General features: G+C 35.7%; 2 protein-coding genes across 3 annotated transcripts in view; both read left to right on the forward strand.

The window, feature by feature from the left end:
• The window catches only part of LOC140057325 (uncharacterized), a 45,142-nt gene extending 40,954 nt beyond the window's left edge, over positions 1 to 4,188 (forward strand). The window contains exons 2-4 of one of the 2 annotated variants that reach the window (XM_072102938.1): positions 1,171 to 1,596; positions 1,734 to 1,853; positions 2,194 to 4,188. In XM_072102938.1, the coding sequence (XP_071959039.1) occupies positions 1,171 to 1,596; positions 1,734 to 1,853; positions 2,194 to 2,558 (911 nt within the window). In that variant the 3' untranslated portion in view covers positions 2,559 to 4,188. Of the gene's footprint in view, positions 1 to 1,170; positions 1,597 to 1,733; positions 1,854 to 2,193 lie in introns of those variants that run through there. The other variant, XM_072102937.1, reaches the window with a different exon arrangement.
• Positions 4,189 to 4,526: 338 nt separating this feature from the next.
• Positions 4,527 to 18,885, forward strand: LOC140057848 (low-density lipoprotein receptor-related protein 12-like). The gene is made up of 11 exons (XM_072103612.1): positions 4,527 to 4,796; positions 5,076 to 5,240; positions 9,687 to 9,725; positions 10,098 to 10,236; positions 10,906 to 11,096; positions 11,787 to 11,927; positions 12,256 to 12,617; positions 12,990 to 13,140; positions 13,835 to 13,951; positions 14,363 to 14,602; positions 15,116 to 18,885. Exons 2-11 carry the CDS (start codon positions 5,198 to 5,200, stop codon positions 16,102 to 16,104), a joined length of 2,412 nt encoding a protein of 803 aa, XP_071959713.1. The 5' UTR covers positions 4,527 to 4,796; positions 5,076 to 5,197; the 3' UTR covers positions 16,105 to 18,885.
• Positions 18,886 to 18,895: the final 10 nt, after the last annotated feature.

Here is an 18,895-nt window from a genome sequence, read left to right on the forward strand (position 1 = left end):
AGATATCTTAGTTTTAAATAGAGATAGGTCTATCTCTATTAGTATTAATGGAGTTTAAAACTAAGATATCTTTACTTCAGAATAAACTACAGCTTGGCGCGCCATAGTTGAGCTAACCATGACTTACCGATGTTATATCGTTCAAACTGGTATATCCGTGATTTGCTAATTTTGTTTGATTGCTATCAATTTAGTATTAACAGCTTAAAATTAAGCGGTTTAACAATATCCTGATCACGTATCATTAATGGATTTCTGCAGTTGTAGTATATTTCGCTTTATATTAAGCTTTAGGCTTTAAGGTGCCTCAATTATTTTTACCAATTTCAATTCTGTGTAAAATGAAGTAGGCCCACAGATAATAATAAGCATATTCAAAAGTTATTGTTGATCAAATTATTGTATGCCTACTTGCAAAATGCGCTTACGTCCTTGCATTGTGTCCTAAAGCTTGGTTCCCACTAGAACGTAACCCAAGGACGTAAACGCAACGCAAGCGTTTTAACCAATGACAAGCGAAGTTATAGACAGTTAGTAATCACAAGCGAATAAGCCATCGCTTGTGATTGGTCAATTCACTTGCGTTGCGTTACGTCGTTGCGTCGCTAGTGGGAACCACGCTTTAAGCTTGGTTCTCACTGGACGCAACGCAAAGACGTAAACGCAACGCAAGCGTGTTGACAAATGACAAGCGATTGTTCGAATAATACTTTTGATTGGTTAACTCACTAAGGCGTGGTTCCCACTAGAACGTAACGCAAGGACGTAAACGCAACGCAAGCGTTTTAACCAATGACAAGCGAAGTTAGACAGTTAGCAATCACTAGCGAATAAGCCATCGCTTGTGATTGGTCAATTCACTTGCGTTGCGTTACGTCCTTGCGGTGCGTCGCTAGTGGGAACCACGCTTTATATATATAAGCATAACGCTTGGTCCCACTACGCAACGAAATGACGTAAGCCGCAACGCAAGCGAATTGACCAATTACAAGCGACAGTTGGAATAATACATCGCTTTTGATTGGTCATTTCGCTTACGTCCTAATGGGAACCAAGCTTTAAGAAAACCATACAGCAAACAACTGAACTAACTATACCAAACAATTTTAGTTTAAACCAAATGTTTTTTTTAACCCCCACTTATCTATATTTTTATTCTATTTTCAACAGTGTATGTTCAAGACGTCCACTGTGACGACCGAGTACGAAACATCACCAACCTATCGGCTGTAATATCATCTCACCGAAGCGTAACTACCTCACCATACCACCTCTCAAAAGACTGCATCGTCCTCATCTCGGCACCCCCGGGCCAACAAATTAACCTACGTTTCGAGTTCTTCGATTTGCAGCCATCATACGACAAGGATAATAAGAGATGTAGTCCGATTTTAGGCGATAAATTGATGATATACGAACGTGGTATGGAAGGCCTTGCAAGCCCGCCTGAAAGAACGTACTGTGGCGGGTCTGGCGTGTTTCCCGCAGATTATCAGTCGACTTCTAATGTCCTTGGTGTACGATTCTTTTCCGATAATATTGCGTCGCAAAAAGATTATGGTTTCAGATTTACATATACAACGTTTAAAAGCGAAGGTAAACGTATTTTATTTATAATATTATAAATACAATAGGCTAAACAGTGTATTAATAGGGCATATTTAAAACGCAGTGATACTTTTTTGCCACTTCTCATGTCGATAACAAATTCGGTTTCGTTTTGGTTGTTTTAGTAAGTGGCGACTGCTTTATGTGTAGTGACGGAACGATGTGTATCGACTCTGACGTAGTCTGTGACAACATCAAAAACTGCAACGATGATAGTGATGAAGCCGTGGATCTGTGTGAAGCTGGTAAGTTAATGACGTCACATGTTTTTGACGTTACACGGTTACGACGTCACTTTTACGGCCGGGTTTGCCATAGGTGTTACCAAAAGTTAAGACCCATAACACTACAATGCCCATAACACTACGAGGCCCATAACACTACGAGGCCCATAACACTACAGGACCCATAACACTACAAGACGCATAACACTACAAGACCCATAACACTACCGTACGAGACCCATAACACTACCAGACCAATAATACTACCGCAAAGTCATCCAATTCGCACGAATAAATTCGCCTAGTTGGGAATCCCATGCTTTAGTATAAACATTTTACACATTTGTATTTATTTTTTCAGAAAGTAACAACATAATAAAAGAATGGATCAATTGGTTAGGCCTAGAGGTTGTGATAGTAATCGCAGCCGCTGTAGGCCTTGTTCTAATCGTGATGGTAGTGACGTGTTTTATATGCTGTTGTGGTTGCTGTTCCAGAAAAGAAAAACGTGATTCTAAACCGTACAGGGCTCCACCAACACCTCGACCGACGTCATTTCCGTCGCAGTCTAACTTTTCTTCGTATTCGTCCGCGTCGGGAGGAACCGGAGGACGGCCGTATTTCCAGCCTCCACATAACCCTATGTACCCACCAATTCAAAATGGCGGATATAGTGTTGTTTATAACCACGACAACGGGAAAGTTGATTTTCCACAGAAACTTTGAATTCATTGATGACGTATCTTACGCTGTTGTTCATGACGTCATCGTTGTATGCCTAAATACACTATCCGATGTTAAAAACTAACGGGATATTTTTGTTAATTCATTATGATATTAAATTATATCAAATATTAAAGTGCTTAGGCCCACGAGTAAGGTATCCAATCTCAAGTCATACAAAAAGTTTTCCCGGAATCGTATCAGTTCCCCGTGTGTTACTGAACGACCGAAATCGGTCACACTTGGGTCTACGTAAAAGAGATTGTTTCGTTATAATATTATAGTTATAAAAATTTACGCAAAATAACTCATACTGATTTTTATATACACTAAAATCTTATATTGATATTCTAAATTATATTTCATTGATCGGATCCCGTTAAAATTGTGGCGATCAAAAGCATGACGTCATTGTTATGTGTTCAGACGACAGCAGTCAGCTGTGTGTGAACGAGGATGAAGGATAGCGATCAAAACCGTCTGAACACGCCGTCTGGTATAAGATCGCGGTTGAAGCAATGCAATTGTGTTAAATTGGCCTGTTATTTAAGCTGTTTAATTAAGCTGTTTTAAAGTATTATTCTGATTATTATATTTCTTATGTATTTACTTCCATGTAATATTTAAAATACGCCGGGTTACAAGTTACACACGCGGCTAAATTCTTTTTCTAAAAACTTGATGGGTTGCCTTGTATGAATTCCATGGGGACTTGTTCGACTATCGCGACGCAGAAACAACATTGACGAAGAAGAATGTGCTGCGTTGTGAGAGCATGCGTTACTACGCCAAAAGTGTGTACAGAGTTGTGAAATGTATTACACGATCAACCGATAACGGTTATGGTTCCGTTAGTCCTTATTTACATTAATTAAAACTGATTGAGATATCAGAGCCGAGGATTCGATGAGAATGACGTTACGTTTTGTGAATTGTGTGTGTAACTCGGCGAGTAAGCCTATTGTTTTAATTTCTTTCTGAAGTCAGGTATTTTGTACATAATTTACGCCGTTAATTTAACGGTTATTTTAAGATGGCTGAATCGTGACATCCTACCGAAAAAAGTCTGTGTATTTATTGAGGATGTTCTTTGTGAAAATAGAAATATTGTAAAATAAAGACTTTTATACTGCTTGGTATAAGATTGGGCGTGTACAGTAGTCTGGTGACGTCATAGGTTTACGCTGAAAAAAGACACACAAACAAATTAGGCTTATATTTTCAGCTCTGAAACATTCGTTTTAGATTATATAAAACATTTTAGGACTATTATTTATGTAGTGTAGTGAACTCGTGGTCCAGTGTGTGAATAAAATGAATATACAGATAAGGCCTGGTACGGCAAGACCATCGTTGTAAATCTTCTAGCTACAACGAGAAATTAAGAAGAAAGAGAAATTTGTCGACTTTATTTAGATGTTGAGCGTGTCAGGCGCAGCTCCATTGAGCTGCAGATGCGTTATGTGTGATGGCATTATCATCTGCACATCTCTGAAACGCTAGTAAACGCAAATAAAAATTGTGATGTTGTTTAGTAACGTAGTCTAGAAATTGCTGTTTTATAACAAAAAAATGTCTAAAAGGTATCTGTTATTGCTTATGGCTGACGTATTAAATTTTAAATAAAAAATGCCTCAAGTCTCTTGTTTTTTCTTTACTAAAGTTAATGCTATTGATAACGATTATACATACATTCGTCTTGAACAAAATATCCATGGATGATTTTGTTTGTTGTTTTTTTAAATCATAAATAATACATTATGCGCGGCGGGACACATTATGCCTACTTTTGTTAATATATAAGACGCAAAATGTCAACTATAGAGGGGGACAAACACGATATATAATACATCAGCAATACATTTTAATATTTATCATTTCGTTCAATACCAACAAGGAAAGCATCCCGTATTTTCAATTGTAGCGCAGAATAATGTTTGAAATATAGAAAAAGTTTTAAATATATAGGCCTATAGAGATTATAAACACATTGTAACAGTTTATTTATTGTTAATTTACAGTTTATTGCGAGAAAAAAAGTAATGTCATCCAATTATGACGTCATCCAGTATCAAAAGGCGGTGTTGATTTTTGGAGTTACTTTGCCAGCAGTAGTTCACGACACGACGAGAAAATAAATAAATGTTCCCTTTAATGTTTGTTATTAAACGTGCTTAATACGATGAATTACATCTTATTGTTTACTTGATAAATCTTTATAAGTCTACATACCATACAGTGGTGAGTTTTTATTCAGTTTATGTACGTTTAAAGTGGTGTAACTAACAACTGAAACAAATACGTTTTTGCTAGGCCTGGCCCTTTTACTAGCCTAGGCTAGCTGAAAGGCAGCAGCCAAGGATAAAAAAATGACACTTATTCTAGGCGTAAGCTCTACCCAATCCTAGGCCTAGGCTAGTTTGATAATACTACGATTATAAACTGGGCCTAGGATAAATATTTCCTTTTAAATACATATTAAGAAATAAAAGTGTTGATTGTTTTTACTTTTGTGCTTAGATTGGATTACAATTTTATTCAACAAGAAAGAGAAAAGAGGAGTTTAAAATAGTCTCTTCGACTAGGCCTAGCCTAATCTTAGCAAATTTTTGATGTGGAGTGAGAGGTGAATAGCCTAGGATATGATACTATCAAAAAATACTATCAGCATCCTGCTGCTAATAGGTAAGTAGTGTTACAGTACTATTGAATTTCAAGAAACATTTAAGCAGAAGAGGGAGGCTAATAATTATAATTTAATATAAGGGTCTGACGACCTGCCAGCCTCTTAGTCTTACGCCACTTTATTAAATTGAGGTGGTGTTACGGTGGATAATAATAATAAGTGTCGCTGAAACCAGACCCCCCCCCCCCACCCCATATTTTATACGCACCCAACATGTATGCAGGCTAAAATATGCTCAAATAACTATAGTTTATACCATAGAGTAATTACACTTATTTATAGATAAGAAGTCATTATACAGTACCAGTTTACTAAGATAAACACCAAATTAATTATGATTAAAATAAAAAAACAATGCCAGCTTATTAAAGTAAATTTATGATTTCAGTTGGGAGAGTTTATTTACTGTATGGTAACGTGTGTGACGTAAAATTTATTTTGAGAATGCCTGTAAAACTATCAACGATAATTGTTATATGACCAGTCAAGTGATCAGTACTTAAACGCACTGTTTACTTATACTGTAATTAATAAGAATTGAAACATTAATTTTCGTATAATTACATTATTATGTTTCTATAATGTAGTATGTCCAAAGTTCACTCAAATTCAAGTATCAAGAGCTGTTTACATAAAGCGTGGTTCCCACTAGCGACGCAACGCAAGGACGTAAAGCAACGCAAGTGAATTGACCAATCACAAGCGATGGCTTATTCGCTTGTGATTGCTAACTGTCTATAACTTCGCTTGTCATTGGTTAAAACACTTGCGTTGCGTTTACGTCCTTGCGTTACGTTCTAGTGGGAACCAAGCTTTACAGTCATCTACTTTCTGATTCATGAAAATAGAGTTTTCTTAATTATCGATCAAATTTATTTCTATATTTAGACTTTGAATATTCCTGTGTTGTTTATAGTCGTCTGCTACTAATGTATATAATTTTATTACTGTATGTCAGACTGCTGTATGTTCATTAATACATTGATGTCTAAGTGTAGCCAGTAAATTGTTTTTTAATCATTGCGATCTGTCAAGTCATTGTAACTAAAGGAATTGACAGGTAGTGTCAGGCCAGTTATTTAATAATTAACTGTTAATAATTAATTAATTTATTTTTTATTTTATACGCATCCAACATTAAGCACAAACCCACCAGATACAGTAGTAGTTGAACTATTTTATAATTTATTATTTATCATGCTTATAATACCGTACTGACGCGGGTATAAGCCCATACTCGGGTATAAGCCCACCCCCGACTTTTGGCTAATTTTCATGAAAAATGAGGCACTCGGGTATAAGCCCACCCATTAATTCGAAGATCTAGTGTGTGTCGTAATACATATTTTTGTATTTGGCGATGTCCATACACCGAATACACCTACCAACCTTTGATCATAACCAAGCTAGGCTAATATACGCTAGGCCATATGAGGCCTAACGGTCCTGTTTTGTTTGCACTCCATCGCGGTCGAAGATCGCTTCACACACGACGCTACATACAAGTCGCCAAAACGGAAAACCACTATTTGGTATCGGCTGCCATAAACAAGCTTATTAAATTTCTTTGGTACATTTCTATTTAACGAACATTGTATACTTGCTTTTCTGCTTGATAAATTCTTGTTCAATTGATGTTTAAAATAAGATATTCTACGATAAATTACACGAACTATAAGCTTAATTTTCCGACACTCTACACCTCGTGTATTTAGAGGCAACGTCGTACACGTGAGGGCGCTCGCTCGCATTGTGGAAATACACAGTGTGCATGTGCTGTTTTTGACGATCTGCATTTTTGGATCCTCGGGTATAAGCCCACCCCTCAAACTTGACGTGATTTCATGTTCAAGGGGGGTGGGCTTATACCCGCGTCAGTACGGTATTAACAAAGTCTCATTTGAGGCTTAGGGAGTGGAGTTGAAATGAAAGAGTCGTGAGTTACAACCCTGGCACTACTGTAGGTCAGGATTGAACCCTGGACCTTGGGATTAGAAGGCAAGCACGTTAACCACCAGCTACAGCCCCCTCTACTATATTGATAATATCATGGACCTTATAATTACTGTAAAGGCCGAGTCCATGATCATAATACATTTGATTGGTGGAATTTAGTGATCATATTGTACACATAAAGTTGTTTATAATTATTGTTTTTTGTGGCCAGGCATCTTCTGTTGCTGAACATGCTCACATTTTTTGCTCTTTGAATTTGGTTTAAATTAATTTGGTAATATTACTTCTGAGGATTTCCGTTTGTTTTAATGGTTATTGTCTTGTTAGTTTCAGTTTAAAGCAGTGGCACTATAAACATGTATATTACTATAGTGGTTGGTTGAAGTTATAAATCTATATTAGAATATACTATTAATAGTGGTTGGTTTTAGTTACAGTATAAATATAAGTGTATATTAGAATTCAAACTATCATAGCTGTTGGTTGGTTGTAGTTTATAAAAAATGAACACAAGACTTTGTCATTGAGCGCAGGAAATGCTCTGTGTCTGTACACGTGTTCTCAATTCTGATTGGACGTCCATCGGGGGAGTAAACCCTCACAAACTTGGCATAATCCTATCAATCTTTAGATCTACATTTTCAACTGAAGTTTCATTTTCAAATTATCATATTTAATAGCAATAGCAGTCAGAATAAACATTTTTTTTAAGTACAGTACAATCATTTGATTTAAAAATAAGAGGGGGGAATTCCAATAAAAGCAACATTTCTGAATGGCAACCAGTATAATGAAAAATGTAATAATGCGGTTTTTATTGTGTAAACACCTTTCCTGTCTGTTTTTAAAATTCTATGAATCAAATGTCAATATTCTATTTCCTTATGTACTGTACTTTAACAAACTTAGACAAACACTAGGCGCTTCAATTTAAAGTTATTAAGATCTGTCTACACTATAAAACTTCATTTGACAAAAAATGTGCCCACATGATAATGTCATATTACTACCATATTTGAGCATATCACTACCATATTTAGGCACATCACACTTTTTTTGTCAAACTAAAGTGTTAGTAGTACTGTATTATTAATATTATTAACATGTTTGTAATTGTGCTGGAAGGATAAACATTTTCAAAGAGACCGACCCACTTTCAAATTCTTCCACCCAGCCTTATTTTAAGGTCTTCCAGCCAGCACAGAGGCTCCCCTGATTACCTGATAGTACTGTTTTATTTTCCCCCCTCTCATCTCACTCTTATCTGTTAGACTTTTCTAGCTAGAGTACATACAGTACACACAATATTTGTTTTTGATTTATCACCAAAATTTGTAAAATTTGGATCCAAATTTTGCATTCAAATTCATTTCCTCTTCTTTTTGTGTCGGATATGACATCCATATAATTAAACATACAGAACAAAAGAAAAATTTCTATAAAACTAGAATATATATTCTCTTCATTTGCAAAGAGAAATTGAGATTTCTTTATATCTAGCAATCTAACTTCAGATCAATATTAATTGAGACATACTCCTCTCATCAAAGAGTAGATTGCATTTTAAAGCACAATGTGCTGTTTTGTAATTTATTTTCCAAAATGTGTAGGCCTTGAATCTAGGATTAGACTGCTTAGGCAAGCAAGGCTTCAGTTAACTATACAGTATGAAAGGATATGGTGTGACTGGATTAGGAGGAACATACTGTATATGGGGACCAATCAAGGGGTTGGCAAAAAAAAATGTGTGACTAGACCAGGCTGAGGGTCAATGAATGGGCCAGATACATGGTGTTACACTGTAGTAAAGAGGAAAGCTACAGGGTATTACATGGTAGTGATGAAGGGTTGTGGTTCAGCCGATCTGCCCCTCCCCCCTCCAAAATTCACAAATTGTAATGCAAAAGATAGGACATCAAATTAAGTTCAGCACATTTCAATAATAATACATGATGCCTCCCCCTCCCCAATTTAAAAATCTTGGATCTGCACCTGATGTTACTGTTATACTGTAGTGATGAATGGGGCCAACTAAGAGGTATTGTACTTTAGAATCCATATAGACATTTGTATTGTTTACAGATAGTTCAAAGGTCAAGTTATATACTCCAATTCAATATTTACTTTCTCTGGCCATATTCTATTTTTAGCAAACACAAGTTTTAATACAACCGTGTAAAAAATGAGAGTAAAAAACAATTTGAACTATGGTTATGACGTCAATGTTTTTAATATGAAACGACCTAAAAAACCATTTACAATACGAATTATATGGTTCACTTAACGAAACAAACTTACCAATTATCAGGTTTTTCAGTGAAATTCTATTGGAATTTAAATCTGAATTATGTAAATGTATTCATGTTAACGTTAAACACACAAACATTGTTGTTTTTTGACAGAAATTTACTGTGTTAAATCAATGCTTTTTCACTGGATGTAATAATAAATATATATATTGTAATAATATAACACAATTTTCTTTTCAGCCTCCTGTCAACTAGGAACACTTTCTTTCAACCCACAAGGTAATGACCATGTTATATTCCTAATTAAAAAACGTTATGACAGATTAATAAATACTTGTTATCATTTAAAGATGTATTGACCCCCAAAAACCTGAAAAATAAAGATTAATAAAATCAGATTTTGAATAGCGGCCACTTTGCAGTTATCAACCAAAATAATGATTTCACTTATAACGATAAAGGAAAAGGTTAATTTTAACCAAAAACCATTTAGGCATTTTTTTGCTTTAAATACATTTTTTTTCAGGAAAATAATATTTTTTTCTAAGTGAATAACTATTATGTGATATTTAAATGGCATACTGTATTAAAAAAAATAAATTTTTTTTAGGACGACATATCTTTTAAATGTACTATTTCAATTCTTTTTAGTGGACAGTGCAAAATGTGGAGTTGTCCAACACCAAGGTCAAGGCCGCATAACCTCACCTAATTTCCCAAACCCCTATGATGATAATTCTAATTGTCATTGGAAGATAAGAGCTGATGATGGGCACACCGTCACTGTCAGGTGAGTAAACAAATCAAGGTTAAAGGTTATTATTCTGGTCCTGAAGCTCCCACTATCAAACTAGTTTGACAAAAAAAGTGTGATGTGCCCAAATATGGGGGTGATATACACAAATATGGTGGTGATATACCCAAATATGGTAGTGATATACCCAAATATGGTAGTGATATACCCAAATATGGTAGTGATATGACATCATCATGTCCATATATGGGCACATCACATTTGTTGTCACATAATCTTTGATAGTGTAACTTTACTGGAAACTGAGGAAATTTGGATTACTATTACACAGTTAACTATATCAATGATGTATTTATAAAAACTGGAAAACCCCACCAACAAATTTTCTCAAGGTCCAAAATAATTCAAATTCTTGTTTTCAATTAACAATACCAGACCAGAATGCCAGGATTTCTGGAATAGGCCAGTCCAAAGATTGTCCATTATTGGGAGATTTGACCCAGTGATAATTTAGGCTTTAGAACTGTTAAATTTCAAAGATTTTGTTTGTGTAATGAATGTCACATTTTTAATGCCATGCCCTGCTTACATGTTGGATACTCTGTCTCTGTTTGTTTTGATAAAGAGTTTTGATTGGCTATTAATATGTCTATTAGAAATTTTTTTTAAATAGATTTTTTTTACAAAAATTGTTTTCGTTTTTAGATTTACACTAATGAATATTGAATCTCTCGATGGTGAATGCATAGATAGCCTTAAGTGTAGCTATAATTCAACAGAGGTTGTTTACTGCGGTATCTCGCTTCCTAACGCCATAACATCACAATTCATCACTCTCACATTTACTAGCGATGAGAACAATGTGCGCAATGGATTTTCGTTGGATTTTTATACAAGTAAGTTTCATCATTTTTTTTTTCGTTTCGTTTATTTTCACTCTTCAATATGAATTTAAACATTTTTAACATAAGTATAAAGTATATGGATGGATGCAGGTCACAGTAATTTCATTGAACTTCATTGAAGGTGTGATCCCCGCTTCACAGTATAATAATAACATGTGTACGGAGTAGAATATAATATGCGTTAAAAAAAAAGGGAAAACAGTACGACCATGGTAGAACCTCTTCTTTAAGGTACACCCCTATTGAGGAGACATCCCTACTAAAGGGACACCCCTATTAAGGTAACATCCCTACTAAAGGTACACCCCTATTAAGGGGACACCCCTATTAAGGGGACATCCCTACTAAAGGGACACCCCTTATTAAGAAGACATCCCTACTACTAAAGGGACACCCCTATTAAGGGAACATCCCTACTAAAGGGACACCCCTATTAAGGAGACACCCCTATTGAAGGGATATCCCTACTAAAGGGACACCCCTATTGAGGGGATATCTCTACTAAGAGTACACACCTATTAAGGGACACAGACACTTATTACCTGTGAAACAACCAAGGCAAAATATATGTACAGTATATACACTGCAGCCAACAAGATTTTGTTGGGTTATTAGAAGGTGTCTCCTTATATGGGACATACTTTTTGATTCCAAATTTATATTTTGTTTTTTAAAACATAGGTCCATATCCAACTGCTTCTTGTAATACACAAACTGAGTTTCATTGCAAGGCAGAGAAGAAATGTATTCCTATCACCTGGAAATGTAACGACCAGTATGAATGCAGCGACGGCTCAGATGAAGCGCCCTCACTCTGTCATGGTAAGAGTTTCAGCTATTCAATTCTCTAAACATACGTTTGCCAGTTAATATTTACATGAAGGTTATATACTTTGTTTACAGTATATTCTTATATACTTATTTTTACAAAATTATATTTATAACCAAGTCCTATAAAGCTGTTGTCCTAACTGCTTACAATGTCATTTAAATAATTGAATCTTATTGGTCAATGAAGTTATTTTAACTGTACAGTTATTTTGTATACTTCTTCACAGGTTTAAATTATTCCTATAAAGCTGTTGCCATAACTGCTCTCAATGTCTTACAGTTATTTTAACTGTACAGTTATTTTGTGTATACTTTACAGGTTTAACTTCAGTTGTACCCGCAACTCCAACGGAATGTGGGTTACATTTATTTTCCTGCATATCCGCCGCCACGCAACAAAAAGAATGCTTTCCGGACATAAGGAAATGCGACACCGTCAAAGACTGTTCTGACGGACGTGACGAAGAGGGCTGCGGCAAGTGCATGCACTATCTGGAAGACAACCAGGGTTATTTCATCTCGCCAAATTTCCCAATGAATTATGGGAATAACCTGGACTGCCAATGGAAGATCATCGTGTCCGAGGGGAACACTATCCAGCTACGATTTGTGGAGTTTGAGCTGGATGCTATGTTGGATACAGATTATATCTGGGTTTACGACGGCGGCAGCGAATATGCAGTAAGTCGGCAAGAATATATCATAAAGCTCTGTTTACACTATCAAACTAGTTTTACAAAAAAAAGTGTGATATGACATCATCATGTCCATTTTTGGGGCACATCACATTTTTTTCACATAAAGTTTGAGTGTAGACAAGGCTTTAGGCTCTGTCTACACTAGTTTGACAAAAAAAGTGTGATGTACCCAAACATAGATATGACATCATCATGTCCATATATGGGCACATCACATTGTTTTTGTCACATTAAGTTTAATAGTGTGGACAAGTCTTAAGATTTTAAAATATATTTGCACTAATTCAAAAGTTGACTTATTCATTCTTATAGTTCAATGTTTATAAACTAAATCTGTTTTGTTTATAACCTATAGGATCGGTTTGGACCTTATTTCGGAGCAAAATCAATTGAAACTATTCCTCCAAAAGTGATTGAATCAACCGGTGATCGAATGTTGATAACTTTCCATTCAGACAATGTTGCAAGAAATAGCAAAGGATTTAATGTTACTTACCAAACTAAAGGTTATTAATGTGCTTTATTATATTCATCATATTTTAAAGAGTTATTGGATTTTCACTGTTCTACAGTAAAGGGTCTTTCACACGGTCACAGTCTGGCACCGGAAAATCAAATTGAACGCCAATGTATCGTTTTCACACGGCCACACACATATCGATTGACGTATAGGTTTGTGAAGCGTCGTAAAAACGAAAGATTGATGTTTGATTCCCCTGACCGGAACAGGTTTGAAAAGCTCTTTACACAGGCTTTATAGTTTCATTTTATAAATTCCATTCTCAATCTTTGGCCACACAGTCATGTGGTCAGCCTAGCATAGATTCTAATTTATGAGAACACTGAGTATGCAGTGGCTGTATTCACTAATTAAACTTAGTTTATCTGGCCTTAAAGTTTGCTTATATAGTAAATAAAAAGTTCCCTTCTTATGTAGAATTAGCTTAAATAAGAGAAGTTCCAAAAAATGTTTCAATTGGCCCAAATGGGAATGATTTAAGCTCTGTCTACACTATCAAACTTGTTTGACAAAAAACTGTGATGTGCACATCACATTTTGTTGTCACATAAAGTTTGATAGTGTAGACAGAGCTTAATACACATGCTTCTCCAAAAGAACGTTCAGCCTATCCCGACTCGTGTTCTTTTATGTTCCTATATACAAACGTCTGTTAAACCAGTGTGCCTGCTTCTTTATAGGTAATTGTCTATCCAATCAACTACCTTGTCCTGATGGATCCAACTGTTATGATGTCGATCATGAACGCTGTGACGGTGAATTTGCATGCAGTAAAGGACATGATGAAATGGGTTGTTGTAAGTATACTTTATAGATGTGTTATTTGTTGTAAATGGATTCGTAATCATATCAATATATGATAGTTTATTTTAGTATGTGGAGTAATGAAACAACAAACTTCTTTCTCTTTGTTGGTTTATCTGGGTAAGTGACACATATACTAAAGCTCTGTCTACACTATCAAACTCGGTTTTGACAAAAAAAGTGTGATGTGTCCAAATATGGTAATGATATGTCCAAATATGGTAGTGATATGACATCATCATGTCCATATATGGGCACATCACATTTGTTTGTCACATAAAGTTTGATAGTGTAGACAAAGCTTAATGAAATGACTAACAACAACTTTTACCTTCTGTAATAAAGTGGATCAATTCTGGTCACCTATTGTGTTTGTAAGAAAGCTTTTATTATTTCGTCATTAGTTGGATGCACAGAAACTCAAATAGCTTGTTCAAAAGAAGAGAGTCGCTGCTACACACCAGATAGGAGATGCGATGGACAAGCATCATGTGAACACAAACAAGATGAACGTAACTGCCCTGTGGATTTATGCAACGATGTCAAAGGTTTATTTCTATGTGACAACAAACACTGCATTTTTGAGAGCTGGAAATGCGACCTGGCCGATGACTGCGATGACAACAGTGACGAAAGAGATTGCCGTAAGTTACCTAAGGTCATGCTAGAGGTCATGTGAGAAAACAGAACACAAATTTGACCAGATCATTCCTTTTTGTCGTTTAAAGATGAAGAGTAGGGTTAATGATCTATCTCAGTCCCTGTTGTTGTGGACAGACAAATGAGTGCCGCTTAGTAGTACCACTCGACACAAAGGGACTCGGGCAGAATAAAATTGTGTGTTGTGCACAATTTAGCACTGTGAAGCTCTGTCTACACTATCAAACTAGTTTGACAAAAAAAGTGTGATGTGCCCAAATATGGTAGTGATATTCTTAAATATGGTGGTGATGTGACCATATATGGACATGATGATGATTGTCATATCATTTTTTTGTCACATAAATTTGATTGTGTAGATAGAGCTTAAGACACATGTTACTCCCCACATTTAACATTTTCAGAAAAATCTCCCTAATAGTTACATAAGGGTTGCATTTTTACTCTAGTTGCAACTAATGATATAGTAACTTATCAAAATGTTTGTTTTTTTACAGCTGTTTCTAACAAAGTAATAACAGCTGCTGTCGTTGGTTCCATCATCTGCGGACTTCTTCTAGTGGCAGCTTTAAGCTGTACCTGCAAACTGTATCAGTTACACAGTGGTGATCCCTACCAACCATCACACAGTACCTCACCTATGCAAGAGATTGAGCAACAGTTACTATGGAGAGAAGCTCCGCCATCATACATCGCGTCGATGGCTTCCCCACATTACTCCCGAGCTCAGCAAGAGTTCCTTAGCAATATTCCATCGCAGACACCTTGCCCACCTCCCGCCGTGAACACTAATAGCAATACAGAAACCAGACGAACGAGACGGCCTAGTTTTTTCAGAATGTTATCATGGGATAGGTTTGCGCAACGTCGTAATCGTGAAAGGCCAAGTAGCACGCCAAATGACATTGGTCAAGCGCAACCAAGTAGCAATAACGAGTCTGATGTAATCCACCAACAGATTAGCGCTAACCGACCAAATCCCGCGCATGCGAATGGCATCCAACCAGAGGACGAGTCAACAGCAAACAGCACTGAGATGCGACCGGCAGCGCCTGTACCGTTAATAGAACCCTCGCCCTCTTCCGAAAGTGGCGCGGTATCAGATACGGACTCCGATACGAATCACGAAGCAAGCGACAGAGATCATATGGACAGACGTATCTTATATGCGGCTGCAAATCTGCGAAGGATACGAATCAATGGTGGTGTTCAGAACTTGTACCAGCATACCATGAACCTAACAGATCCACCATCACAGACGACCTTGCCTCGATCAAGGTCTGATATTCCATCTGAAACTATTGACTCTGCAGAACCCATTCATAGTTCTGTTTCGTCAGATGCAATCATCAATACGAGCCAGGCTACGTCGTCAAACCCAGTACAAACCCATTCTAGAGCGGCGTCGAATGGCTCCGTCATATCAACCGGCTCGGACTGCACAGTTCCGTTACTTGGCCGCCCAACTAGAGAAAGCTTATGTTAAAAATATTTTATACAATTTTCTAATGTTCGAATTTGTTTCTTGATGTATTTTATAATTGTATCTCATCTTGATCATAGTATTTATTAGATTTAAAAATTCTGTAAATTTGAAAATAGAGTATTTTAAGAGGACTATGGGTATGCAGAGAGTTATCTACAGTAAAAATCTCCCAATACTGGCCATAATGTTTGTGGTTTTCCACAAATTCTGGTATTTTCCGAACATGTTTTAATGGTCATTTGGAACCTTTTGACCTCAACAAGAGTGAGAATTAGGAAGAGTTTCAGAGAGTCTGGTATTGGGGGAGATGTCTGTACTTGTATGGAACTCTAACTTTCTTTCTATACACAATTAATAATGTTAATGGAGAACCAATTTTAATCCCTTTCAAATTGTTTCTTCAAAATATGCATATTTGGTTTAGTTTGTGCCAATCTTGATGATGTCATTATTATTACTTTATAGAGCAAATATTTTATTTGTTTATATTATGTAAATTGTGCAAATGCTGTGTATACTGTAATTACTTATATTAATTATGTAAATATTTATCAAAATGTATATATTAAGTATCTAATTTGCATATACACCTGCAGAAGCATTCGTTTTAGTGTCCCAGAGGGGGAATTTAAGATTTGTGAAACATAAAAGGGGGAATGCATTATAGTTTAGTAGGTATTGCAGTTGTAGATAGTATATGCTACAATCTGGTAATAATGTTTTTTATACTAACATAAGATTCCATCCATGATTTGTGAGATCTTGCGATTTTACTGTAAGGCCTGGTTCCCACTAGGACAAAAATCAAGGATGTAAGCGCAACACAAGTTGACCAATCACAATCATCAGTTTGAATAATCCATCGCTTGTGATTGGTTAAATCACTTACATTGCACTTAAATCCTTGAGTTGCGTTGTAGTGGGAACCAAGGCTTACTGGCTGTAGGCACATGGTTTAGGACGTTTCTGCCACAGCCTCAATGTGGTCAGGCTTTCTAGGGAATCAAGGCTACCTAGGTGGTGGACAAGTCGAGGGTCAACTTTCCCAGAAGTGAAGTCAAGCTTTTCAGGGAAGCAACTGCTGGCTGTCATTCAGATTTAGACCTACGTTCTAAAATCTATTTATATTTACAGTACTGTATTATGATAATGAAGTGTTTTGAAAGGCGGAATATAATTTGTAATCTACGCACAGAAATATTTGATCAGGTTTATGTAAATTACTTGTACAGAATAGTTAATTTCACTGCATGGCTACAACACAGATCATTTGTGACGACCTATGACCTTAAAATATAAATTATGCATGATGTCATTTATCTAAGTTGTCGTCCAACTTTGAGGTTAAAATACGCATGTTAGTAATAACAGAATGCAAAGATGTCGCGTGGAAATCAACCAATTTGGTTCGGACAAAAAATTGCAAAAACCAATTTGTATGCGAATAGACATCATATGACATCATAAGCCCCAGGTCATCTAAAATTCAAAAGCTGCCTAATAATACAGTACTGCATGCCGATGTGTAACACATGTAAACATATATTAGTGTACAATTGTCCACCTGGACAAGTTATTTGTTTCATTATACTGTATATGGAAATGTGCATAGATTTTAATATGTTAATAAGTAATACTTTATAATTTTTTTATTGGTAAGAGATATTAAAAGCAAAATTGTAAATGTTTAAAGGAATTGGTGATTAATAACTTGGATTTTATGTAGTTTAAGTCCGTTCATTTATAATTGAGTGCGCCTTCAATTTGAACAATGAGACATAACAATGTTTGTTTTGCAGATATTAAGGTCAGAAGAGGTCAAAATATGTCATCATGACAAGGGGGAATCCAGGATTTTTTCAAACGCGGGAACGCTAATAAATAATATTAATATTCTGTCAAAAATATATATAAAAATGTAGTAGTTCATAATTTTATTTGATCTGTAAAAAAGGAGGAGCGCAACCCTCTGGATCCGATCCAGCATCAAATTGTGTTATCAAAAGTATTTTTGTTTAAACTCTGTCTACACTATCAAACTAGTTTGACAAAAAAAGGTATGATGTGCCCAAATATGGTAGTGGTATGCCGAAATATGTTAGCTTCATGCCAAATACGGTAGTGATATGATATCACTATGTCCATATATGTGCACATCACATTTTGTTGTCACATAAAATTTGATAGTGTGGACAGAGCTTTACATCTTTAAATAAATATGTATGTATGTTTTGTTTGTTTTAACAAGCACAAAATGGTTAATCTCAGTCACTCGTGAACATGCCCATATATGGACATGACGATGTCATATCACTACCATATTTAGGGATATCACTACCATATTTGGGCACATCACACTGTTTGTATATGAAAGTTGTGTTTGAATTGGCAGGTCCTCTTCTACACTGCTGGACAAAAACTGTGATTTATTTATAGTTATAGGTTGGCCTAGAAATAAGGGGTTTTAAAAAGAAAATAATAAATATGTAATTTCTAGGTTTTTATTGATATGTTAGCAACAAATATATTTATATTAAAATACTTGAAGAAAGTGGTTTAATTAATTGTTGTAATAATGGTTTTTTTTTGTCAGAAAACATATTTTTAAACAAATTTATTGTCTTTCGTTGGAATTAATTAAAACTAATTAATTTTAAATTTAAACATTAAACATAGGCCTAATATGAGATTTAATTTTTTGCAACACAAACAATTTCCCTCTAAAGCTCTGTCTACACTATCAAACTTTATGCGACAAAAAAATGTGATGTGCCCATATATAGACATGATG

Source organism: Antedon mediterranea, chromosome 8 (assembly GCF_964355755.1).
Source record: "Antedon mediterranea chromosome 8, ecAntMedi1.1, whole genome shotgun sequence".
Lineage (NCBI taxonomy): Eukaryota > Metazoa > Echinodermata > Crinoidea > Comatulida > Antedonidae > Antedon > Antedon mediterranea.

Coding starts and splice junctions, on each gene's coding strand:
- LOC140057848 (XM_072103612.1), top strand. CDS start 5,198: ATGATACTATCAAAAAATACTATCAGCATCCTGCTGCTAATAG. Junction 12,618..12,989: donor ACGGCGGCAGCGAATATGCA/GTAAGTCGGCAA, acceptor TATAACCTATAG/GATCGGTTTGGACCTTATTT. Junction 13,952..14,362: donor ACATGATGAAATGGGTTGTT/GTAAGTATACTT, acceptor TTTCGTCATTAG/TTGGATGCACAGAAACTCAA.